The sequence below is a fragment of the Pan paniscus genome, chromosome 5 (assembly GCF_029289425.2).
Source record: "Pan paniscus chromosome 5, NHGRI_mPanPan1-v2.0_pri, whole genome shotgun sequence".
In the NCBI taxonomy this organism is placed as follows: Eukaryota; Metazoa; Chordata; class Mammalia; order Primates; family Hominidae; genus Pan; species Pan paniscus.
This window is the reverse complement of record NC_073254.2, coordinates 51,800,957-51,827,473: the sequence shown is the minus strand read 5'-3', so window position 1 is coordinate 51,827,473 and position 26,517 is coordinate 51,800,957. Positions and strand designations below refer to the sequence as shown.

Here is a 26,517-nt window from a genome sequence, read left to right as displayed (position 1 = left end):
TGTTCGTGTTTTAATTTGTTAAACTTCCCACAAACATATGCTGTTGGAAAGGGCCAGGCAGGGAAAGATCAGTGCTCAAGCTAAAAGAATGAATGCTTAATGTAGACTTTTAGGTACTAATACCTGGATAGAAGAGGTATTTGGGGGCAGAGATGTTTTCTTGGTGTTCCTCAAACCACAGCATACAAGTAACCCTTTATAACACTCCCTAATCTAGCAACTAAATTTGTGCCTAGACATGAATTCCTCCTCTGACTTGAAGAACTACTGCTCTGGGAAGGAACTAAATAATCCAAATCTTAGCACTTGATCATACAGCCCATATGGATGTTCTTTATACAATGACTGCTTCATTGTATAAATCCTCTCTCCCCACTCAAGCCTTAAACTCTTCGAGCGCAGAAATTTTATTTGTCCTCATTGTACACCAAACAATGTTAAACACTCAGTAAACACCTGGCAGACTGAATTGAGGCAGTACGGCTTATAGGAAAAATCTACCTGAACACACATAAGACTCAAAATACTTCTTGAATTTACATCATGAGCAACCATCCACTTTTACTGCAAAGAGAACTTTTCATACAGATTATTTCCAAAACCCAAATGGTTCCCAGTCATCACAAGCTTGTCCCTGACCCAGTTCTCCTTCTCAACCTGATTGCAATCTAACTCCCTCCTCCCTTCCCTCGTCTTTTCAAGATGCACCACGCTGGTGCATCTTGAACCGTGCCAGGAACCGTACCTCATCTTTCCCCTTAAAATATTTTTCATTTGCAACTGCATTAATAAAGACGACAGGCAGCCTCTGGAGAGAACTCTGAATACCTGCCCGACCCACCTCAGGGAGTGCCACTCGGCCGTACCGAGCCTCACAGGAGAAATGTGGCCCAGCCCAAGCCGCCCATGTTCCTCAGAGTTGGGAAGGAGGAAGACATTTCTACGTGAAAGTTTGATTGCTTTAAGGGACAAAACCCAAAATGTGCAATCGTTTTCAAAACAAACTCGAGAAAGTTCAGGCGCCGGGCCCTGCCTCGGCTTCCCGGCAGCTCGCGGCCCCCGCCACCGTTCCCCGACCTGGGCACGGCGGGGCTCTGCGCGCCCTAAACGGGATCTGGCCAGCCCCCGCCCTCCCCTCCTCGACACCCCCGCGTCTCCTCACGTTCTCTGCGCGTCCCTCTCCTCCCAGTCCCCGACCCAGCTACCCGCTGACCCAGGCCTCTCTGGACGGGGCCCGCTTCTCGCCCCACAGGCCGCGGGTCAGGGCCTCCGTCCTCGCCCCAACCCTTGTGGCCCCCGCGGGCTCCCCAGAGCCGAACTCTCTTTTCTTCCTTTCTCCCACTCGGCCCCTATTTCTCCCCCAAACACCTCCCACCGCAGACCCTTCAGCCGCTCGCGCCAGAACCGCTTTCTCCCTTCTCTCCCCAGGAATCCACCCCCCACAGACACTTCGCTCCTCTTCCTGATGCCCGCCTCCTCTCTGCCATTCATTCAGCCCAGCAAGACACCTTCCTCCCTCCCCGGAGCCCCGCTCCCTCCAGCCCCTGCCCTCCGCTCCACAGGACCCCTTCCCCCGTACCTCGCACCCATCTTCCAGCAGCAGCCACCCGGCGCTCATCCCCACCCGCCGCAGGCACCAGCTCCGGCCACCGGCGCGGTCTCCTGTGACGAAGAAGCCGGGCTCCCCCATCGCCTACTCGACCCCGGGGGCGGTCAGCACCGAGCGAGACCCTGACCTAGGTTCTGGCTGCCTCTGTGCATCCCCTCAGCTTCCATATCTAAATAACAGACAGAAGCAATCGCCACACGCTCGCGATCGCTGCGAAAGCAGGCTCCGCTCGCCCGCCCTCGGCCAGGAAGCAGGAGCACTACGCCTGCGCAAGAGGACGGCGGCCGCCCTGGAGCAAAGAGGGTAGGTTGGGAGCCAATCCGGCCCTGGGCGGGGCGGGCGCGATTCGAGAGGTCTCCTCGCCTCACACCTTCCCTCGCCGCCTCCAGAACCATCACCCCAGTCCTAGCCGCCCCAGACTGGAACCTCTCCTCACCTTTCCTCTTTTTAAAAAAGTCATGTGAAACTATAGCCCACTTTTAAACAACTTTAAACTTTCCATCGGATTTAAGTCTGCCTAGTCTGTTGCTAAATAGTCTCTATTTTGCACGACCTACTTATATTACCGAAGTAAAAAATAAATTACACTAGGCAAATCTACAAAGACAAAGAGCACAGTTACCTGGGGCGAGGTGTGGGAGCGGGTATTGAATGCAGATGGGCTTGAAAAAATTGGAGGAAAGCGGTAATAGAAATGTTCTAAAAGTGGATTGTGGTGACAATTGTACAACTGTATAAGTTTATTAAAAAGTCATGGAAGTGTGGCCGGACGCAGTGGTTCACGCCTGTAATCCCAGCACTTTGGGAGGTCGAGACGGGCGGATCACTTGAGTTCAGGAGTTGTGACCAACCTGGCCACATGGGGAGACACCGTATCTACAAAAAAAAAAAAAAAAAAAAAAAAAAAAAAGGAAGGGAGGGAGAGAAAGGAAAAAAGAAAAAAAAGAAAAATTAGCTAGGTGTGGTGGTGCACACCTGTAGTCCGGCTACTTGGGAGGCTGAGGTGGGAGGATCACCTGACCCCGGGAGGCAGAGGTTGCAGTGAGCCGACATGGCGCCACTGCATCCCAGCCTGGGCGACAGAGTGAGACCCTGTAAAGTGAAGAAAGTGTAAACTTCCAGTGGGTGAATTTTATGGCATGTAAATTATACTCAATAAAGCTGTTAATTTTATTATTATTATTACTGATTACAGACAGGGTCTCGCCCTGTCACCCAGGCTGGAGTGCAGCCTGGAGTGGTGCGATCTCAGTTCACTGCAACCTCCGCCTCCCGGGTTCAAGAGATTCTCCTGCCTCAGCTTCCAGAGTAGCTGGGATTACAGGCACGCGCCACCACGCCCGGCTAATTTTTATATTTTTTGGTAGATACCGGGTTTCGCCGTGTCTCCTGGATTCAAGTGATCCAACCGCCTCAGCCTCCCAAAGTGCTGAGATTACAAGCATGAGCCCCCGAGCCCGGCCAATTAAAAAATTGTTTTTAAACTCAACCTCTCCTTTGGATTTTCCATATGGTGTGATAGCTGCTGCCTGCAGTGAGTACATCCAATGGTTGAGCCCCTTTTGTCTTTTCAGTTTTCCAACACCCAGTTAACAATTTCTTTCTTCTTTCTTTCCTTCCTTCTTTTCTTCCTTCCTTCCTTCCTTCTCTTTCTTTTTCTTTTTTCTTTCTCTTTTCTTCTTTCTTTCTCTCTCTCCTTCCTTCCTTCCTTCCTCCCTTCTTCCTCTTTTTTTTTTTTTTGCACAAGGGGAAAGATGGAAAACAATTTTCCTAAATAAAATTCTGTCAAAAAACCAGCCGGGCTGGGCATGGTGGCTCATGCCTGTAATCTCAGCACTTTGAGAGGCCGAGGCAGGCGGATCACTTAAGGTTGGGAGTTCAAGACCAGCCTGACCAACATGGAGAAACGCTGTCTCTACTAAAAATACAAAGTTAGCCCAGCCTGGTGGCGTGTGCCTGTAATCCCAGCTACTCAGGAGGCTGAGCCAGGAGACTCGCTTGAACCCAGGAGGCAGAGGTGGCGGTGAGCCGAGATCTCGCCATTGCACTCCAGCCTGGACAACAAGAGTGAAACTCCATCAAAACAACAACAACAAAAAAAAACAAAAACAAAAACAAAACACACACACAGCCAGGCGTGGCGGCTCACGCCTGTAATCCCAGCACTTTGGGAGGCCGAGGCAGGTGGATCACCTGAGGTCAGGGGTTCCAGACCAGCCTGGCCAACGTGGTGAAACACTGTCTCTAGTAAAAATACAAAAATGATCTGGGCATGGTGGTGAGCACCTGTAATCCCAGCTACCAGGGAGGCTGAGGTGGGAGGATCCCTTGAGCCTGGGAGGCAGAAGTTGCAGTGAGCTGAGATCACACCACTGCACTCTAGCCTGGGTGACTGAGCAAGACTCTGTCTCAAAAACAAATACACAAACAAAACAACAAGAAAAGAAAATACATACACTAAATGAATTACACAGTGTACAATAGTAAATAGCTAACATTTACCGAGTGCTAAGTGCCAGGTACTAGGCGAAGCACCCTACATACTTTATTTGTCCTTTGCAAACAAAAAGAAAAAAGAAAAATTAGCCAGTTATTAGTGGTTACAATTATAATCCCTATGTTAGAGATGATGAGAAAAGAGGCACAGAGAGGTTTTGGTAATCTTCCCAAAGTAACAAATGAAATGGCAGAGTAGGATGTCAATTCAAGTCTGTTTCAAAAGCCTAGTTTCCTAACCATGGGTGCAATCCCAACCTGGAACATTTTATCTGTGTTGTGCAGTCAGATCAAGAAATGCAGGCCCTGACATCACAGAGGGCCAGGAACTTTGGTGAAAGTCATAGCTGCACTCATGGAGATGCTTCCCTAAGCTGTGCATAGGTATCTGTTGGTGCCCCCTCCCCACCTTAGCATTCTACCCCAGGAACAGCAAGCACACCTAGAAGCCACCCTGACATTTAGTCTGTGTGTCTCCTTAGGCTCCTCTTGGCTGTGATAGATTCTCAGACTTTCCTTGTTTTTGATGACCTTGACAATTTGAGGAGTACCAGACAGATATTCTGTAGAATGTCCCTCAATTGGGATTTGTCTGATGTTTTTCTCATGATTAGACTGGGGTTATGGATTTGGGGATGGAAGACCACATAGGTAAAGTGTCATTCTCATGGCATCATATCCAGGGTACGTGTTATCAACATGAACTATCATTGTTGGTGTTCATCTCGATCACCTGGCATTTCTTATTTCTTGATATGACAGTACCACACAGATAAAACGTTCCAGGTTGGGATTGCAACCATGGTTAGGAAATTAGGCTTTGGAAATCTAGGTAGTGTTTGTCAGGTTTCTCCACTGTAAACTTACTCTTTTTTTTTTTGAGACAGAGTTTCACTCTTGTTGCCCAGGCTGGAGTGCAATGGCTCAATCTCGACACACTGCAACCTCCGCCTCCTGGGTTCAAGCGATTCTCCTGCCTCAACCTCCCAAGTAGCTGGGATTACAGGCATGAGCCACCACGCCCGGCTTATTTTGTATTTTTAGTAGAGACGGGGTTTCACCATGTTGGCCAGGCTGGTCTTGAACTCCTGACCTCAGATGATCTGCCCACCTTGGCCTCCCAAAGTGCTAGGATTACAGGCGTGAGTCACTGTGCCAGGCCTTTTTTTTTTTTTTTGAGATGGAGTCTCACTCAGTGGCCCAGGCTGGAGTGTAATGGTGTAATCTCAGCTCACTGCAACCTCCACCTCCCAGGTTCAAGCAATTCCCCTGCCTCAGCCTCCTGAGTAGCTGGGACTACAGCTGCATGCTATTATGCCTGGCTAATTTTTGTATTTTTAGTAGGGATAGGGTTTCACTATGTTGGCCAGGCTGGTCTCGAACTCCTGACCTCAGGTGATCTGCCCACCTTGGCCTCCCAAAGTGCTGGGATTACAGGCGTAAGCCACCACGCCCAGCCTAAACTTACTCTTTTTTTTTCTCTTTTTCCACACTGTACTCTTTGGAATGAAGTCACTATTCCTGGGCCAAATTTAAGGAGTGAGGAATTATGCTCTATTTCCTTAACTGCAGGTTCTCTACAGAAACTGTATGGAATTCTGCACAGGAGTTTGTCTCTCCTCCCCTGTTGATTTATCAACAGCACTTTGGGAGGCCAAGATGGATGGATCACTTGAGCCCAGGAGTTCAAGATGGGCCTGGGCAACATAGCAAGATCCCCCTCTGTACAAATAATAAATTAAAAATTTAGCTGTGTGTGGTGGCATGCACCTGTGGTCCCAGATACTTGGGAGGCTGAGGCAGGAGGATTGCTTGAGCCCAAGAGGTCAAGGCTGCAGTAAGCCACTGCACCCTAGCCTGGGTGACACAGCGAGACCTGTCTCAAAAATAAATAAGTAAAATGAAAAATATATCAGTGTGAACCCATGGATATTTATTTTATACTTTGGGTTATAATGTCATACTGTTTTGTTTCTCAGATTGTTCCTACTTTGGCCATTGAGAGCTCTTTCAGGTGGCTATGGTGTCCTTTTGACATACTCTCATTGTTGTGTTTTGCTAAGTACTTCCTTACTTAATGGCACAAGATGCCCTAGACCTAGAATCAGCTATTTCTCCAAGGATCTCTGGTTCCTTTATTGGAAAATGGTATTAGAAACCAAGAAACTCTGGGCACTAGGTGCAGTCATTGCTAGTGGGATGTCATTGTTTCTAGGCCTTCTCAGCTGACAGAGCAAATAAATATATGGGTGAATACTAACCCTTGATATACACATATTTATAAATATGCATATATACACATTTGTGTTATGTGTGTGTGTGTGTATCTGTAAGCTAGGCATGAGTTCATTCTGATGTCTTACCACTCTAATCCATTCCCACCTGAATCATTCTAGCTATCTCCCCTTGTTTATCTGTAAACTTCTACTTCAAAAGTGAGAACCCAGAATCCCACCATCTGCTATCCCTTGACTTAATCTTTCATTTCCAGTATACATGTATAGTGATTTCAGAATTGTTAAGCCATACACTTATGGAGACAACTTTATCACTACAGTACGGTACTTGTATGCAGGTCTTTTGCCTTCAGTCTCACAGACTCCACTCATGTCCAAAGTGGCTGAGGTCAGCACCCATTTCCCTCAACCCCCTTCAGAGAGGTTGTTTCATACATTCGTAATACAGTTAGATTGTTTTGTCATAGTCTATTCTATGTGGGATCCTCTGACCTGCTAAATGATTGCTTAGAATTTGTATACATTTTACATTAACAATTGACTAATGTACACATTAAGGTTAATATATACATTAAGGTTCACCCTTACTGCAAAGTTCTATGGGTTTTGATAGATGCATGGTGTCATGTATCCACCATTACAGCATCAGAGAAAATAATTTATCGCCTGAAAAAAAATCCTCCGGGCTTCACCTATTCAGTCCCACTCCCACCTACCGTACCTCACTTGTTTTATTTAACTAAGTATCCTGGAGATTACTCCATAACAGTATATATATATACGTATTTCTCCTTTCTCTCTCTTTTTTTTTTTTTTTTTTTGAGACGGAGTCTTACTCTGTCACCAGGCTGGAGTGCAGTGGCATGATCTTGGCTCACTGCAACCTCTGCCTCCCAGGTTCAAGCGATTCTCCTGCCTCAGCCTCCTGAGTAGCTGGGATTACAGGCATGCGCCACCATGCCCAGCTAAGTTTTGTATTTTTAGTAGAGACGGGGTTTCACTATGTTGGCCAGGCTGGTCTCAAAACTCCTGACCTTGTGATCCGCCTGCCTTGGGCTCCCAAAGTGCTAGGATTACAAGCGTGAGCCACCACGCCCAGCCTCTCTTTTTAAAATTTAATAATAATAATTAAAAAATCCCTCAGCCTCCCAAAGTGTTGGTGTGAACCACCACGCCCGTCCCTCCTTCCTCTTGACAGCTGTATATTACTCTATTGTGTAGATGTTGATGGCTGTTGTGAGACCTCAGTTCTTGTCTTCTTAGTTTAAAAGAATTTAAACAAGAGACACACAGTAGGAGATGCAACATAGAGCAATGTATTGCAAAGGGAAAAGAATATTTTGAAAGTTAAATGCAGAAGAGACAGTCCACCCTGAGAAAGGATTCAAGGCGGGACAGCCAAGACTGGCACTAGGGAGACTCCCTTTACGGGAGACTTAACATGGATTATTCATAAAGGAGTGGGAAGAGGTGTTACTAGGAAGCATGCTCTGGGTGGTCCTCTGGGTGCACATGCGCGGTAGCTGTGCATGCCTATTCATTCCCCACGTCTCATTAGCACCTTAAATCTCTACCCAGGGGTGTGGTTTTTACTCTTATAATGAGCAAAGGGTCAGTCTGAGGACAGGTAAAATCAAAATATGCATGCTGTCTATGGGGGAAATTCTCTACTAGAGACAGCTTTGCTTGAATGAGCTTGACTACAATGTGAATACTGGGGCTTATTGTGTTGACCCATGGTTGTTGCAACCTGAGGACGTGATTACTTCCTTGAGTACCTATCCTGCTTCCTAGATATACCATTGTTTATTCAACCAGTGCCTTGTTGATATGCAGTAGGGCTCTTTCCAGTCTTTTGCTGTCACAAATAGCCCTGCCATGAATTCACAGGCACCACTTTTGAGTGCCTATTATATGCTTATCGTATATCGTCTTATTAATCCTCACTACCATCCTGCAAGTTATCATCATTTTGCCTGTGAGAAAACTAAGAGTTTCTTGAAGGTTATATCTTGTTTTCCATTGCATTCCTGACATTTTATTGAATGAATAAATGTAACTCAACTAGTAAATGGCAGTGCAGGAAACTGAAGCCAGGGCTGTAAGCCTAGATCTGTCTAGCCCCAGAGGTTGCATTCATTATGGTCTAGCACTAGAAATGGCCATCCACAGGGAGTGCACAAAATGATTCATTTGTTTGTGGATAGAATATAACAGGATATCTAATTAGGTTTTTTTTGTTTGTTTGTTTGTTTGTTTGAGACAGAGTCTCATTCTGTTGCCCAGGCCTGAGTGTAGTGGCACAATCTCAGCTCACTGCAACCTCCGCCTCCCAGGTTCAAGCAATTTCTGGCTAATTTTTGTATTTCTAGTAGAGATGGGGTTTCACCATGTTGGCCAGGCTGGTCTTGAACTCCTAACCTCAGGTGATCTGCCCGCCTTGGCCTCCCAAAGTGCTAGGATTACAGGCATGAGCCACTGTGCCCGGTGGGGGGGTTTTTTGTTTTGTTTTGTTTTGTTTTCCTTCCTTCCTTCCTTCCTTCCTTCCTTCCTTCCTTCCTTCCTTCCTTCCTTCCTTCTCTCTCTTTCTCTCTCTCTCCCTCTTTCTTTCTTTCTCTCTTCTTTTCTTTTCTTTCTTTTTATTTTTTTCATGATGGAGTCTCACTGTGTTGCCCAAGCTGGTACTGAACTCCTGGGTTAAAGTAATCCTCCTACTGCTACCAATGACTTTCTTCACAGAATTGGAAAAAACTACTTTAAAGTTCATATGGAACCAAAAAACAGCCCGCATTGCCAAGACAATCCTAAGCCAAAAGAACAAAGCTGGAGGCATCATGTTACCTGACTTCAAACTATACTACAAGGCTACAGTAACCAAAACAGCATGGTACTGGTACCAAAACAGAGATATAGACTAATGGAACAATGGAACAGAACAGAGCCCTGAGAAATAATACCACACATCTACAACCATCTGATCTTTGACAAACCTGACAAAAACAAGAAATAGGGAAAGGATTCCCTATTTAATAAATGGTCCTGGGAAAACTGGCTAGCCATATGTAGAAAGCTGAAAACTGGATCCCTTCCTTACACCTTATACAAAAATTAATTCAAGACGGATTAAAGACTTAAATGTTAGACCTAAAACCATAAAAACCCCAGAAGAAAACCTAGGCAATACCATTCAGGACATAGGCATGGGCAAGGACTTCATGACTAAAACACCAAAAGCAATGGCAACAAAAGCCAAAATTGACAAATGGGATCTAATTAAACTAAAGAGCTTCTGCACAGCAAAAGAAACTACCACCAGAGTGAACAGGCAGCCTACAGAATGGGAGAAAATTTTTGCAATCTACTCATCTGACAAAGGGCTAATATCCAGAATCTACAAAGAACTCAAACAAATTTACAAGAAAAAAACAAACAACCCCATCAACAAGTGGGCAAAAGATATGAATAGACACTTCTCAAAAGACGATATTTATGCAGCCAACAGACACATGAAAAAATGCTCATCATCACTGGCCATCAGAGAAATGCAAATCAAAACCACAATGAGATACCATCTCACACCAGTTAGAATGGCGATCATTAAAAAGTCAGGAAACAACAGGTGCTGGACAGGATGTGGAGAAATCGGAACACTTTTACACTGTTGGTGGGACTGTAAACTAGTTCAACCACTGTGGAAGACAGTGTGGCGATTCCTCAAGGGTCTAGAACTAGAAATACCATTTGACCCAGCCATCCCATTACTGGGTACATACCCAGTGGATTATAAATCATGCTGCTATAAAGACACATGCACATGTATGTTTATTGCAGCACTATTCACAATAGCAAAGACTTGGAACCAACCCAAATGTCCACCAATGATAGACTGGATTAAGAAAATGTGGCACATATACACCATGGGATACTATGCAGCCATAAAAAAGGATGAGTTCATGTCTTTTGTAGGGACATGGATGAAGCTGGAAACCATCATTCTCAGCAAACTATCGCAAGGACAAAAAAGCAAACGCCGCCATGTTCTCACTCATAGGTAGGAATTGAACAATGAGAACACTTGGACCCAGGAAGGGGAACATCACACACTGGCACCTGTCGTGGGGTGGTGTGGGGGGAGGGATAGCATTAGGAGATATACCTAATGTAAATGACGAGTTAATGGTTGCAGCAAACCAACACGGCACATGTATATATATGTAACAAAACTGCACATTGTGCACATGTACCCTAGAACTTAAAGTGTAATAAAAAAATTAAAATAAATAAATAAAGTAATCCTCCTACCTTGGCCTCCCAAAGTGCTGGGATTACAGGGGTAAGTTACCACACCTGGCCTCTAATTAGGTTTTTATCTCATCCTTTTAAAAATGCCTACTTTTGTGATTATTTTATAATTACAAAAAAGAACAACATAGAAGATATGTATAGACTTTACATGAATAAACAAACATGCACATATTAGGCTGTATTCTCAGACACTGTTTTGTTACTAAGGGTGCATGACCAAAACAGGTTGAAGACCACTGACTTCTAAGATTTGGAGATTTTATCAACTCTACCTCCCCTATATATTCCCTTTTAACAGTGGCTCTTAACTGGGGGTGATTTTGCTCTTTCCAGGCAATGTCTGGGGACATTTTTGGTTGTCATGATATGGGGAGGGGTGCCACTGGCATCTGATGACTAGAGGCTGGGGATGCTACTGAACATCCCACAAATCACTAGATCGTCCCCACAACAAGAGCTATCCCATACAAAATGTCAACAATGCTGAGGCTGAGAAACCCTGTCTCATACCCATCTCAAGACTGAAAACTGAAATGGGAAAAGACAGCAGGATGTGGAAAAGTAAGTAGGGGATTATCTATGTGAAACTGACAACTGTCACATTATATATGCTCAGTTAATGTCAGTTAAACAGAACTGAGGAATGTTAGAGCTGACTGTGGAGAGGCTTGGGGAGTGGGGAAGGAACATGACAATAAGGGGAGAAAGCACAGGGCAAGAAGAAGAAAGGGAAAGGGACAAGAAAAGTATGGAAAAGCCAGGCACGGTGGCTCATACCTACAATTCCAGCAATTTGGGAGGCCATGGTGAGAAGATCACTTGAGCCCAGGAGTTCAAGACCAGCCTGGGCAACATAGGGAGATCTTATCTCTACAAAAAAAAAGGTTTTAAATTAGTCAAGTATGCACCTCAAAAACAAAAAAAATAGCGTGCACCTGTGGTCTCAGCTACTTGGGAGACTGAGGTGAGAGGATCACCTGAGCCTGGAAGGTCGAGGCTGCAGTGTGCCATGATTCTGCCACTGCATTCCAGCCTTAGTAACACAGTGAAACCGTGAAACCCTATCTCAAAAAAAGAAAAAGAAAAGAAAAAAGAAAAGGAAGGAAGGGAAAAATAAAAGAATTATGAAAAGGAAGTGTGGCAGATCACTCTTTTAAAAGATGATTACAAGATCTCCCATCCTGCTTGCTCTTACCATATGACACTGACATTCCTCACATTGCAAGGTGGAGTTTATATTTCCTTCCCTTTAATCTAGATGGGCATGGGACTCCAACAGAAGTAATGCTATGTCATAAAAGGTGATACAGCTTCCACCTGGTCTTTTTGGGATGCTCACTGCTGGAACCTAGTCTACATAAGGAAGTGGAGAGATCACATGAAGAGGCCACATGTAGATGTCCTGCCTGACAACCCCAACTGAGGTCCCAACTGACATCCAGCATCAATGGCCAGTTGTGGGAATGAAGGTGCCCCTAGATGACATCAGCCCCAACCCTGAATCATCCCCAGTCCTCTGTGTCTTCCAGCTGAGGCTCCAGACATTGTGGAGGAGAGCCAAGCTCTCTCTGTTGTACCCCACCTGAATCCCTGACCCACAGAGTTGGTGAACGTAATGCAATGGTTGGGTTAAGACACTTAGTTTTGACGTGGTTTGTTATGCAGCAGTAAGGAACTAGAACAGAAAGGGTGCAGGGACATGCTGGGGGTCTTGGACAGTCATTGGTTGTGTGCTTTATATGTTAGTTAGGGTAATGCTAGCTGCAGTAACATACAAACCCCAAGTTTCAATGGTTTAACACAACAGAAGGTTATTTCTTACTCACATATTTGTTCAGTGTTCCTAGTGAGTGGACAGCCTACCATTAAGTCATTCAAGTACTCAGACTACTTTCTTTCTGTAGCTTCTCTGTTCCCTAGGGCTTGGAGTCCTCTGCATCGAGAAAGCAAAACAAGGAAAGAGAGAATGGGGAAGGTACACTTGCTTCTTCATTGTCTTGTCCCCAAAGTGACACACATTCCTTTGGCTCACATTTTACTGGAGAGAACTGGTCAAATGACCCCACCTAGATCTGAGGGAGGCTGGGAAATTCAGGCCCTGGTTGATTAGTCCTTACTAGAAACAATTCTAAATTGTGGGAAGAGGAGCATGAATGCTGCCAGAATTTAGAACTCAAGTTAACAAATTAAAATGATGATAATGACATTATCCCTCCCATTTCCTTTGCTTTTATCTCCCTGGAATAGAAGTAAAAGGATGGAATTTTTGCTCACTCCATGGCTTTTGTGTAAGACCAGCTTTTAATTCAGTGGTAAACTAGAGGCTACCGTAGCGTGGTAGTTAGGGACATCGACTCTGGAGCCCTGCTGTTCAATCCTAGCTCGGCTACTTGCTACATGAGACCTTGGGCAAGCTTCTTGACCACTCCAAGCCTCAGTTTCCCCATTTGTAAGATGAAGGTGATGCTAAGTATAGCACCTAACTTATAGGATTGTTTTATGGGTCAATTCTTGTAAGATACAGAGTAAGTACCAATAATGGTCAGCTACCGTTGTGGAAGAAGGGAGCGTCGGCTTCTGCAGATACAAACACTATCTCCCCATGCCTTTTCTACACTCTTTCATCCAAGAGACTTAAAAATAAAAACTTCCTCCTCTTTTATTATAAAGCAGAAACCTCTTCAATCAATTTTATACTTTTTAAAAATAACCCACGTCCAAGCAAGATGGGTTTTTTAAATGTCTAAAAAAATAGTTCCCTCTGTAAGCAAGGGTTGATCCACTTTGGGGGCATGGCTCTGCCAACTGAAGTGTGGTTTCCCTGTGTGAGTTTCAATAAAGGTGAGATGGAATTTTTTCATTATGTTTTCAAAAGATTGAGCAGAGAAGAAAAGGGTCTTGATGTAGCATCTCAAGGAAAGTCCTGTGTTTCTCCGAGTACTATCTTGAGACCACAGGCCAACTTTTCAATAGATTGCTGCGTGTAGCCATCTTGGGGCTGGGGTGGGCAGTGAGTGCTCAGATTGGTACCATAGACTGGGAGGAATTCAGGGTGACTGCGGGAGATGAAATCTCAGATGGGATTATGCAGCCTGAGTGTGTGGTGGGGAGAAGTAGGGAGGTGGGACTTAGGGCGCCACGTTCTCATTCATCCTACCTTTTCTCTTACTCCTTTATTCTACCACCTTCTCTTCTCCACCCATCCCCAAAATGTAAAGCTCCACGCTGAAGGAATCAGGAAAGGATGTCTTTCATCTTGGAAAAGGAAATGTTTTAGAAAACCAGAAGATGAGGAGAAGGGGAAAAGTAACCACTTGCTTTGGTCAGCTTGTGTGTTCAGTGATATTTTATGTAAACGTGGGGTTTCAAGTATAGAGTTGTAAGATATTTCTGATACCTTCAATCAAGTTTATTATATTTCAGAAGTACTTGTAATAGGTAATCAAATTTACAATATTCTGGAGGTGTCTTTTTTTTTTTTTTTTTTTGAGATGGAGTCTTGCTCTGTCGCCCAGGCTGGAGTGCAGTGGCGTGATTTTGGCTCACTGCAACTTCCACCTCCCAGGTTCAAGCAATTCTCCTGCGTCAGCCTCCCGAGTAGTTGGGATTACAGGAGCGTGCCACCACGCCAGGCTAATTTTTGTATTTTTAGTAGAGACGGTGTTTCACTGTGTTAGCCAGGATGGTCTCGATCTCCTGACCTCGTGATCCACCCGCCTCGGCCTCCCAAAGTGCTGGGATTACAGGTGTGAGCCACCGCGCCTAGCCTGGAGGTATCTTTAATCAGTAATTAAGGTGGATATTTTGGAAGTACTTAAAATTAGTAACCACCTTTTTGGTGGGGGCCCTGACTGTTTAAGCATCCACATCCTTTAACTTGCCAAGGATCAGTATCCAGATCAAATATGTATTACCAGCCGGGCTGGTGGCTCACGCCTGTAATCCCAGCACTTTGGGAGGCCAAGGTGAGTGGATCACCTGAGGTCAGGAGTTCGAAACCAGCCTGGCCAACAGCAAAACCCCGTCTCTACTAAACAAAAAGTAGCCGGACACGGTGGTGGGTGCCTGTAATCCCAGCTACTCAGGAGGCTGAGGCAGGAGAATCGCTTGAACTCGGGAGGCAGAGGTTGCAGTGAGCCGAGATCGTGCCATTGCACTCCAGCCTGGGTGATAGAGAGAGACTCCATCTCAAAAAAAAAAAAAATTTATTACCCAGCTGATTTTATTCAGGAGGAAGAGGGGAGGAAGGAGAGAAGGGAGGGGAGCTAAGGTGGGGGTGGTGGGGGCAGCAGCAGCAGAAGGCAGTGGGAATCAGACATCAATAATGACCACCTTGTTTTCCTCTGAGTTGGCTTCAGGCTGTTTATTTTGCAAGTAACATGTGTATCAGGCACCTGATATAAAATTTAGATTTTGGATGACTTACAGTTGAGTCAACTTTGAGTTGGCTATTTTTGGACTACAAAAGATCACAAAGATCCCTAACTCCGTTCACCTTTGTCAAGGGTTGAAGAAGGGGAGCAGAGAGTTGGGTCACATGGAGAACCTGGAGTTCTACAATTCAAGGTTATAATGCAATTCTCATCACATTTTTTGACTCATGAGTTTATTGTACCATCAGTTGTGGTATATTATTCAGGACTTGTTTAAATGTGCTTATTTCAGCTAGTAGCAGCCTTGCCTCTCCTGTTTCAGTGACAGTGTTTAGAGCTGTGTTTTTCAAACTTAGGTTAACGCTGAGTAATGAGTCTTAGCACTATTTATTTATTTATTGACAAGGTCTCACTCTCTCACCCAAGCTGGAGTGCAATGGCATGATGATAGCTCACTGTAACCTCAAACCTCTGGGCTCAAGCAATGATCCTCTCGCCTCAGCATCCCAAGTAGCTAGGACTACAGATGCATGCCACCATGCTGGGCTAATTTAGGTTTTTGTATAGATGAGGTCTCACTATGTTGCCCAGGCTGGTCTCAAACTCCTGGCCTCAAGCAGTCCTCCCATATGAGCCATCACACTGGTCTCTTAGCACCATTAAAAAAACAAACAAACAAAGAACAGAAAAGGAATACAATAGCATAAGTAAGAGGCCATCACACACAGTAAGGGTAAGCATTGTTTGTGAAATATTGATATTGTGTGTGTGTGTGTGTGTGTGTGTGTGTGTACTGAGTCTCAATGTAAAATGTGTTTTTTCATAGGCCGTGGTCAGAAAGAAGTTGGGAGGCTTCCAGTACCAGACAAAATGGAGTAAGGCACTGCAGTCTCTGCCACTGATCACAACTAAAAATTCTGGACAAAATGTAACTAAGGACTCCGAAAAGTAAACAAGCAGCCAAATTATGGAAGGGAATCAAAGCTTGAAGAAACTACCTGTATGGGGTGAGTTTCCCCCAATTTTTCTTCTTTTCTATCACAGCTTTGAGCTGAGAATAGGTCCAGTTGGGGAGCTTCATGGTAGCAGAGACAGCAGAAACTCTGAGAGAAACACCATCTCTTTGACCAGAAGACTTAGGAAAAGGATCCCTGTGAGCCAAAGAGTGTAGAGTGAAATCCCCATTAAAACTATTTCATTTTCTGTCTCCTAGATCTGTCCCCAAGATGGAGAGACAGAATTTGCAGTTTGAACCTCATTAGATTGATTGCCTGCTAAAACAAACAAAACAAAAACAAAGTCAACACTTTCTGTTTTTTTTTTAGACGGAGTCTCGCTCTGTCGCCCAGGCTGGAGTGCAGTGGCACGATCTCAGCTCACTGCAAGCTCCACCTCCCAGGTTCACGCCATTCTCCTGCCTCAATCTCCAGAGTAGCTGGGACTACAGGCACCCGCCACCACGCCCGGCTAATTTTTTTTTGTATTTTTAGTAGAGTCAGGGTTTCACTGTGTTAGCCAGGATGCTCTCAATCTCCTGACCTCGTGATATGCCCACCTCGGCCTCCCAAAATGCTGGGATTACGGGCATAAGCCACTGCGCCCGGCCCTATACTTTCTAAAGCCAGGGTGAGCAAACTTTTTCCACAAAGGGCCAGATAATAAATATTTTAAACTTTGTGCCATACAGTCTTCTATCACAACTACTCAACCCTGCCATTGTAGTGCCAAAGCAACACAGTATGTAAATGAATCAGCCAGGCTGTGTTCCAGTAAAACTTTACCTATAAAAACAGGGGGAAGGCTGGATTTGGCCTGCAGTCATAGTTTGCTGATTCCTGCTGTAGAAGAATTTTAACAAGATTCAGAGTCTCACACCATATTAATACTATTCAAAATATCCAGGATGCAATCCAAAATTACTCCACAAAGCTCTAGAAAATGTTATCAATTTTTATGGGAAAAGATGATCAAAAGATGCCAGCACCAGAGAGGATGTAGAGAAATAGGAACACTTTTACACTGTTGGTGGGAATGTAAACTAGTTCAACCATTGTGGAAGACAGTGTGGCGATTCCTCAAGGATGTAGAACTGAAATACCATTTGACCCAGCAATCCCATTACTGGGTATATACCCAAAGGATTATACATCATGCTGCTATAAAAACACATGCACACGTATGTTTATTGCGGCACTATTCACAATAGCAAAGACTTGGAACCAACCCAAATGTCCATCAATGATAGACTGGATTAAGAAAATGTGGCACATATACACCATGGAATACTATGCAGCCATAAAAAAGAATGAATTCATGTCCTTTGCAGGGACATGGATGCAGCTAGAAACCATCATTCTGAGCAAACTATCACAAGGACAGAAAACCAAACACCACATGTTCTCACTCATAGGTGGGAATTGAACAATGAGAACACTTGGACACAGGGTGGAGAACATCACACCCTGGGGATTGTTGTGGGGTGGGGAGTGGGAGAGGGATAGCATTAGGAGAAATACCTAATGTAAATGACGAGTTAATGGGTGCAGCAAACCAACATGGCACATGTATACCTATGTAACAAACCTGCACGTTGTGCACATGTACCCTAGAACTTAAAGTATAATAATAAAAAAAAGCAAAAATAAAAAAGATGCCAGCACTAATATGACCAAGAGGTTGGAATTATCAGATAAAGACTTAAAACATCTATTGTAAGTGTGCTGGATGAAATAATGGTAAACACACTTGTAATAAAGGGAAAGATAAAAGTTCTCAGCAGAAAAATAGAAACTATAAAAAGAACCAAATGGGAATTTTAGAACCAAAAAACACAGTATCTGAAATAAAAATTAACTGGATGGGCTTAACAGCAGAATGGAGACCACAGAAGAGGAAGTCAATGAACTTGAAGATAGATGAAGAGAAATTATCTATTCTGAAGAACAGAAAGAAAAAAAGATTGGAAAAATAATGAACAGTCTCAGGGTCTAATGTTCATATCATTGGAGTCCCAGGGGATGAATAACAGATTGGTGCAGAAAAGGAAATACTTGAAGAAATATGCTCAAATTTGATGAAAATATAAAATTATAGATTCAAGAAAATTAGTGAACCCCAAACAGGATGAATGCAAAAAATGAACAAACTCCAGAAAACAAACACAAACAACTTACACTCAGACACATAATCAAACTCCAGAAACTTAAAAAAAAAAAATCTCAAAAGCAGTCTGAGAAACAATATAGAAGTTCCTGAGAAAATTAAAACATAGAATTACCAGCAATTCCACTTTTGAGTATATACTCAAATAATTGGAAGCTGGGTCTCGAAGAGATGTTTGCACACCCGTGTTCATAGCAGTATCATTCACAATAGTCAAAAGATGGAAGCAACACAAGTGCCCGTCAACAGATGAATGGATAAACAAAATGTGGTATATACACACAATCAAAATTTAACCTTAAAAAAGGAGGGAAATTCTGATCCATGCTAAAACGTGGATGAACCTTGAGGACATTATGCTTAGTGAAAGAAGCCGGTCACGAAAAGACAAATACTATATGCTTCCACTTCTATGAGGTATCTAGAAAATTCAAATTCAAAAAGACAGAAAGTAGAATGGTGGTTGCCAGGGGCTGGGGGCAGAAGAGAATGGGAGCTGTTGTTTAAAGGGTATAGAGTGTCAGTTTTGCAAGGTGAAAGTTTTGGAGATCGCATGCAATGTGAATGTGCCTAACACTACTGTACACTTAAAAATGATTAAGATGGCAAGTTTTCTGATATGTACATTTTACCAGTTATTTGTTTTTTAAAAAAGCCTGAGAAAAATAATGAATTAAACACAGAAAATTATTCAATGACTGTAGATTTCTTGTTTTTTTTGACGGAGTCTCGCTCTGTCACCCAGGCTGGAGTACAGTGGTGCAATCTCAGCTGACTGCAACCTCCACTTCCCAGGTTCAGGTGATTCTCCTGCCTCAGCCTCCTGAGTAACTGGGACTACAGGCACGGGCCACCATGCCCGGCTAATTTTTGTGTTTTCAATAGAGACGGGGTTTTTCACCACATTGGCCAGGCTGGTCTCGAACTCCTGACCTCGTGATCCCCCCACCTCGGCCTCCCAAAGTGCTGCGATTACAGGCATGACTGTGGATTTCTTATCAGAAGCCATGGAAAAAAAGATGATGGAACAACACGGGTAAAGTGCCAGAAAGTAAAAAAAAAAAATCTATATCACGAGAAAATAGATTCAGCAATGAAGGCAAAATAAAGGCATTCTCAGATGAAAGAAAACTAAGAGAACTGTTGGCAGATCTGTTCTAAGTGCTAAAGAAAGTTGTTTAGGCTGAAGGGAAACAACTATATCAGAAAGAAACCTGGAATTTAAGGACTGAAGGAAGAACAGGACAGGTAAAGTCTCCTCTTCAGTTCCTTCAAATATGTACGACTGTTGAGAACAAAATGATAATAGTATCTGGTAAGGTTTTCAATGGATGTAGATGTAATTCATGTAACGATTATAAAGGAAGGAGGGATTAAGGACCTAAATGGTTGTTAAGACTTCTGAATTTTAATTGAAGAGATAAGATATAAACTCTAAATAGACTGTGAACAACTTTAGGTATGTATATTGTAATCTTCGGAGCAATCTCTTAAAAAATTTATATAGCCAAAAGCCAATAAATATGTTATTCAAATAATTCAAAAGGTGACAGGAAAGGATGGGGGGAAGTAACAAACATAAAAGGGAACAAAAGAAAAAGATAAAATGGTAGACTAAATCCAACCATATTAATAATATTAATTGCAAATGGCTTGAATGTACCAATTAAAAACACGAGATTGTCAGGTTGGATTGCAGAACAAGACCCAACTACATTGTCTTTAAGAAATCCATATTGAGGCTGGGCACCGTGGCTCGTACCTGTAATCCTAGCACTTTAAGAGGCCGAAGTGGGTGGATCACCTGAGGTCAGGAGTTGGAGACCAGCCTGGTTAACATGGCGAAACCCCATCTCTACTAAAAATACAAAAATTAGCACGGTGTGGTGGCAGGCACCTGTAATCCCAGCTACTCAGGAGGCTGAGGCAGGAGAATCGCTTGAACCCAGGGGGCAGAAGTTGCAGTGAGCTGAGATTGACCCACTGCACTCCAGCCTGGGTGACAAAGCAAGACTCCATCTCAAAAAAATAAAAAATAAAATAAGAAATCCACATTGAACATAAAGACATAGATAGGTTAAAAGTAAAGGAAGGAAAATAAGTTTGGAGACCAGTGGTTTGAAGAGGTTTGGGCTTTCCTTTCAGATAGCTGGGTTGGGTGGGGCAGGTTTAGTGGGGTCACTATTGAGACAAGCTTAGTATCCATACAAGCAAAAGTAGCCCAGGGTCTGGCTCCCAGATTCCCCACAATGGTTCTCACTTCAGGCAGGGACTGTCACACTCACCCTGCAGAAGCCACACCACCTGCAGAACCAAACTGAACAGGGATTCTCCTTGCTTCCAAGAATTCTAATTCAGCCTTTGCCAAAGCAAGGGGATGCCTTTCCTTGGGAGATGCCTTGGTTGGCCATGGTTGTGGGCCTGTGGCACCTATCCTGGCAAGCTGGCACAGGCTCAGAAGACCCTGGTCTTGTGGTACTGTACTTTAGGCTGATACTGTGGGAAGCTCATCTTTTTCATCATGAATCTAAAATCATCACCTTGGCATCTATGGCAGCTTCTAAAACTGTCTCCAACCAGGAAATTAGTGTTGGACATCCTGAGAGAGGTAGAGGTATGAAAGGCTCAGTTACTGGGGCTTAGTTTTCGCCTCCAATCCTCAAAGTTGTACATAACTGTTTTGAAATGCAAAGTCCAGTCCAAGGCAAGCCAAATGCTGTCAACAAGAGGCTCTTGCCTCTAGAAGCAAATAAGTCACTGAGGAATCTATGCCACTATCCCTTTGCAGATCAATACAAACAGAGGCAGGGCCTATTTTAAGTAGAACCTTGTAGAGATTTAAATTGTAGAAATATTGGATAAACCGTAGATTAGAGTATGCCAGGATTAGTTCGGAAGATTTCATCAATTTTCTAGTCATGATCTAACAAACCTGTCTCAGAAAATGCTTGACTTCCTGCATAAATGAAAAACAGAATGTTTGAATGAAGACTAGTTCAGGTTAGTTATTTTTAGTCTCAGGAACAATTAATGGCTTCAGTCCAAATAATATCAAGTAGAAAGTATTCGTGTTTTACGACAAAGGTTAAATTACAAAGTTAATTGTGAAGAGTGACTTAGATTTTGAACACACATTCCCTTTCTGTATGCTTATGGGAAAGTCTGTCTCTATTGTCAACTTATTTTTGTAAGTTCTTTTTGTAGAGACTGTTACCTGAATCCTAATGTCTGTGTTCCCCTTCCTCCATAGTACCAGAATCCTTTTAACCAGGCATATGTCTGCCTGAAATGGACTCATCTTCCCAACCTCTCCTGCAACTAGGTGCAACCTACCATGGACTAAGTTCTGCTGTGAGTTGTAGGAGGAGGTACAATGGGGCACCTTCCTGGAACCTTCCTTACAACACTGCTGGCAGATTTCCTTTTTCTTCTTTGTCACCTCTTTAATTCATCCTGTGGCTTGGAAAGTTGGTGTAAAAATAGCTGGAGTGCTGGCTACCATGCTGACCATGAAGACCTAGGGAGGGAGTCCAGGTACCTAAGCACTTTGTGAAACAGAGTCATCTTACTAGCCCTGGGTTGCCTACTTTTGGGCATTTATGTGAGGGAGAAGTAAATTCTCATCCTGTGTAAGTCACTGTTATTTATTTATTTGTTTATTTATTTAGAGACGGAGTCTCGCTCTTGTTGCCCAGGCTGGAGTGCAATAGTGTGAACTCGGCTCACTGCAACCTCCACCTTCCCGGGTTCAAGTGATTCTCCTGCCTCAGCCTTGTGAGTAGCTGGGATTACAGGTGCCCACCACCACACCTGGCTAATTTTTTTTGTATTTTTAGTAGAGACAGGGTTTCACTATGTTGGCTCGGCTGGTCTCAAACTCCTGACCTTTTGATCCACCTGCCTCGGCCTCCCAAAGTGCTGGGATTACAGGCATGAGCCACTGCGTCCGCCCTATTTTTGGTTTTTATTACACATAGCTGAATTTAATTTTTATGTGGTTCCTAATGACTGAAACCAAGAAATACTCTCAAATAAATCCTAGGAAGGAATTCTGGGTGGAGAAACCATTCCAACCTGTCCTTTGTAGATGAAATGTAATCAGCTACCTTTCTTGAGATATTTCACAGTAAGGTTACCAAGAAAAAAAAACAACAGCTGACAACCAAAAAAAGACTTAAAGACAATCCTACATGGCGGCCATCTTAGTTCTTTCTGCTCTGGTGGAAACACACTGAACAGGCAAGCCAGGAGGACACCGGGTCTCTGGTTCTGACTCTGATGCTGTCTTCCTTGGCCTTGGCTTGGATTTTCCTCTGCGAATGAGGGGGTTAAACTAGATATCTCCAAGTTTTCATCCAGCACTGAAATTCTAGTCTGTTTTCTACCCTCCATCAGATAACATACTTCTTTTAGATGAATGAAATAATCCATGTAAAGTGCTTCTCAAAGTGGTTGGCAAGTTAACTCTTTTTAGTAGTTTCATTTACCAAGTTACTCATTTTTGTAGTATCCACAGTACCTTTCATAGATGGATGTCGGGTAAGTGTTTGCTGGTTGATCCTCTGCTGATGCCCTGCTCACCTCACAGAAGGCCTGACCGCACACCTACTAGTATCAGCAAGAAAAACTCAAAAAGAGGAGACTCTTTAGGTTCCATGGACACATACAGGAGAAAAACCAGCAGATGGAGGAGGAAATACACCATTTATTTACAATTCTTTTCACTTTATCCACAATTTCCCATACAAACATAAAAACTAAAAAAATAAAACCACCACTTGGGAACACAAGTGTCTTTCTTTAATTAGTCCGGTTGAGGGAGGGTCTCAAGCCCTCTCACTCTATGAAGGAGACCACTGAGGCACACCGAAGGGGAAAAGGAAGAGGGTTGGGAAGAATGCCTGAGAAACAGCTCCAGATGAGAAACCTAACTCACACCGATGTGGTGGGGCCTCACTGGCAAAGAGACTTGAGGGTGTTACCCACCAGGGACACTGCTCGGCTTCCCAGGAGGATGACAGCTGCTGGCCCCCATCCCCCCACCCTCCACTACCAAATACCAAAACTCAAACAGGGGTCACACATCTCATGAGCTGTGTGGGGAGTGAAGGTGACAGTAAGGGATATGGAGTGCTGCTCTCTGAGAAGAGCCCCAAACCCGAGGGACACACAAGAAGCCCCTTTCCTTGGCACTGAGTCTTCAGTCACAGCTTCTGTCCGAATACAATGCTGAACTTGAAAATGTAAAAACAAAAGCCCTGCCCAGATTCCGGGGAAGGTGGGGATAAAAACACATAGAGAGGGCTTGCCCACCTCTGCAGTCCCTTCCTGGGGAGGCTGCTAGGAGCAAAGGGCAGATGCTCCAGGAAAGTCTGGGGGTTGGGGGGCGGGGTGAAGAAAGGGGCGAGGAGGACTCTGAGACACTGATGCTTGGGATGGCTCCAGCTGCTCAGCTACTCACTTCAGCAGCCTCCCGTTCTACCCCTCACAGCAGGACACCCAGAACCAACCTGGAGGTGCTGAAGCCACCTTCCTGGCAACTTCCTCTGTGCTAGTGACCTAGATTGCTTTCACATGTTGATGCACATTATAAATATAAAATCATATCTGCTACAAAGAGGACATATATTTGTACATCTTTACCCATATACATAATAACACAATTTACACATAATATCTTGGAGTGGGTCATCATGGAAAAGGGGTCTGGAGAGCCCCTTCTGCCTCCCCTGCCCCAATCCCTCTTCAAGGGATGCTTATACACTTGGTCACTGGGGCCCTTCCCAACTAGTTTGATGGGGCTCGTCTGGACACAGAAATTCAGACATGTGACTAAATGCTGATGGGCATGTATACACATTCACACCCACACACACATGCAGACACCTGGTGAGAAAAGGAAAAATAAAATTCCTAGCCCTTGGGTGTAGGCCTCTTTCCAGAGTTACAAGCATCAGTGCCTCCTCCATCTAGAATAATGGTTTTAAAAAGCTACCCCTCACTGGCTCAGACTGGGGCAGAAGGGGAAGGGCTAGGAAACCAGGAAGAGGGAAGAGGGGCCAGGAGTCTTTCGAAAATATAAGGCGTTTTTGACCTGTGATCAAATCAAACTATGTTCACAAAAAAAAATAAAGCAACGGTTATCAGTTGGGGCCTGTCCTTGTAGGGACAATGTGAGGTGAGACCCTGAGCCTTCCCCTTCTTTGTCCAGTTTCTTTTAAAGGGGCAGACAACCCTGTACCACCTTTTCTGTCCTCTCCCAGAACTGGGCCCATCCACGCGGCATGGAATACTGACAGTGGTCCAAGTGACACATCCAGAGACATGGAGTGGTGGACGCCAGAAAGTTAAGACCTGGGCGGCGGGTGTGAGCTTTGTACAACAGGAGTGGTTCCTGGCCGGGGTCCACGGCTCGCACAGTGGCCACAGTGATCAGACTGCCATCAGAGATGAAGGCAGTCTGGGTCCCCGGAGGAGACAGCACCTATCGGCGGTAGTGATTTGGGGCATCGGCAAACATGTACTTGAGTCTGTATGCCTCGGCGAGAAGCAGCCCAATTTCTTCGTTGCCCCAGTGTATTGTAGGTAGGTTCTGTAGCAGCATGAGGAGACCCTGGAATGCAAGAAAGGACTTTTATATCATACCAGACCGTAGACCATCAGACAAGTGAACCCATTCTTAGAGACCAAGGCCTAGAATGGGGCCTCTTCCTCCTGGCTCACACATCTCAAAGAGTCCAGCCTCCTTCCTCCCAAACAGTACACAGCTTTCAGTCCTAGTTCACCTCAGGAGGTCTTGAAAGCCTCTGCTGATTCTCTAGTCCACTAACACCTGTCTCTTTAAAAACATAAAAACATAAATAGGGAATGACAACAATAAAGATTTTTAAGAGAGAAAAATAATCACTTATCCAAATATACCTCTCTTAATCTTAAAGTATTCATTTTCAGTCTTTTCTTCACATGCATATTTCTTTAAATAGTTGTAACAATAATTATGACTTTTTTTTGAGACAGGATCTCGCTCTGTCACCCAAGCTGGAGCGCAGTGACGCAATCATAGCTTGCTGCAGCCTTGAACTCCTGGGCTCAAGTGATCCTTTGACAAAGTTAAAATATAGGCCAGGCGCGGTGGCTCACGCCTGTAATCCCACACTTTGGGAGGCTGAGGCGGATGGATCGCGAGGTCAGGAGATCGAAACCATCCTGGCTAACACAGTGAAACCTGTCTCTACTAAAAATACAAACAATTAGCCAGGCAAGGTAGCATACGCCTGTAGTCACAGCTACTTGGGAGGCTGAGGCAGGAAAATCATTTGAACCTGGGAGGCGGAGGTTGCAGGGAGCCCAGATCGCGCCACTGCACTCCAGCCTGGCGACTAAGTGAGACTCTGTCTCAAAAAAAAAAAAAAAAAAAAAAAAGAAACGGACAAAATATTTATAACATCTATAGAAGATAAAAGGTTAATATGTGTAATCCATAAGGACTGCCTATAAATCAGTAAGAAAGAAGGCAAACAGCCAAATGGGAAAACAGACTAGCAATGTGAATAGCTAACGCACTAATGCCAGTGGCCACTCACACTATGATGACTTACAAACCCTGCTCCTAGCTGATCCGAATACTCCAGCAGCATTCTGCAGTTCTCAGTGTAAAGGTCTTGTGCATCCTTTATGAGATTTCTTCCTTTAGTACTAGAAGTGTAGCTGGGCACAAAACTGCCCAATGCACATCACTGCTATGTGTGGCCAATACGATTAGGTTCTGGCCAATTCTGGATGTGAACAAAAATGATAGGTGTAACTTCTAGGTTTTGCTCTAAACTTCTCTCCCTCTTAGAAAATGGATATGAATGGAGGAGTAGAAGTGATCATCTTAGACCATAAAGTTAAAGCATTTGTTGAAGATGGCAGAGTAATAAGACAAATCAGAGTCCCTAACACTCCAAAACCATAATGTTAGCCCTGGACTGCTTACACTTAGACTGTTAGTTGAAGGGAAATAAACAACTCTCTTGTTTTAAGCCACTGTTATTTTGAGGTCTTGGTTACAGTAGACAAGTTTATATCATCTTAACAAATACATACCATATCTATCAAAATAAGAAATGCACATGGTCTTTCATCCAGCAACTCTGCTTCTAACTCTCTATCCTAGGGAAATAGTCACACTACTGTGTGTACAAAGGTTCACTGCATCATTGCTTCAAATAGTGGAGAAAGGATACTAGAAAAGCATCTGGCAATATGGGAATGGTGAGATAAACCATGGATTATCTGCATCATGAGATGCAAGGCAGCACTTGAAACAAGCGAAGCCGGTCTACATGTATCA

General features: G+C 44.1%; 2 protein-coding genes and 1 long non-coding RNA gene across 8 annotated transcripts in view; 1 reads left to right on the top strand and 2 right to left on the bottom strand.

The window, feature by feature from the left end:
* RNF8 (ring finger protein 8) overlaps positions 1-1,900 on the bottom strand; it is a 36,703-nt gene extending 34,803 nt beyond the window's left edge. For 4 of the 5 annotated variants that reach the window (XM_003818888.6, XM_008972293.4, XM_063604881.1 and 1 more), the window contains exon 1: positions 1,580-1,886. In XM_003818888.6, coding sequence (XP_003818936.1) covers positions 1,580-1,690 — 111 coding nt within the window. In that variant the 5' untranslated portion in view covers positions 1,691-1,886. Of the gene's footprint in view, positions 1-1,579 lie in introns of all 5 variants that reach the window. The other variant, XM_003818887.6, reaches the window with a different exon arrangement.
* LOC117980580 (uncharacterized) lies at positions 1,830-22,970 on the top strand. Its single transcript, XR_008625611.2, has 3 exons — positions 1,830-1,912; positions 15,847-16,027; positions 21,433-22,970. It is a non-coding gene; the product is annotated as an uncharacterized LOC117980580 (long non-coding RNA).
* The window catches only part of TBC1D22B (TBC1 domain family member 22B), a 74,753-nt gene continuing 71,103 nt past the window's right edge, over positions 22,868-26,517 (bottom strand). For both annotated transcript variants that reach the window (XM_003818889.5, XM_034962006.3), the window contains one exon: positions 22,868-24,795. In XM_003818889.5, the coding sequence (XP_003818937.4) occupies positions 24,667-24,795 (129 nt within the window). In that variant the 3' untranslated portion in view covers positions 22,868-24,666. The remainder of the gene's footprint in view (positions 24,796-26,517) is intronic.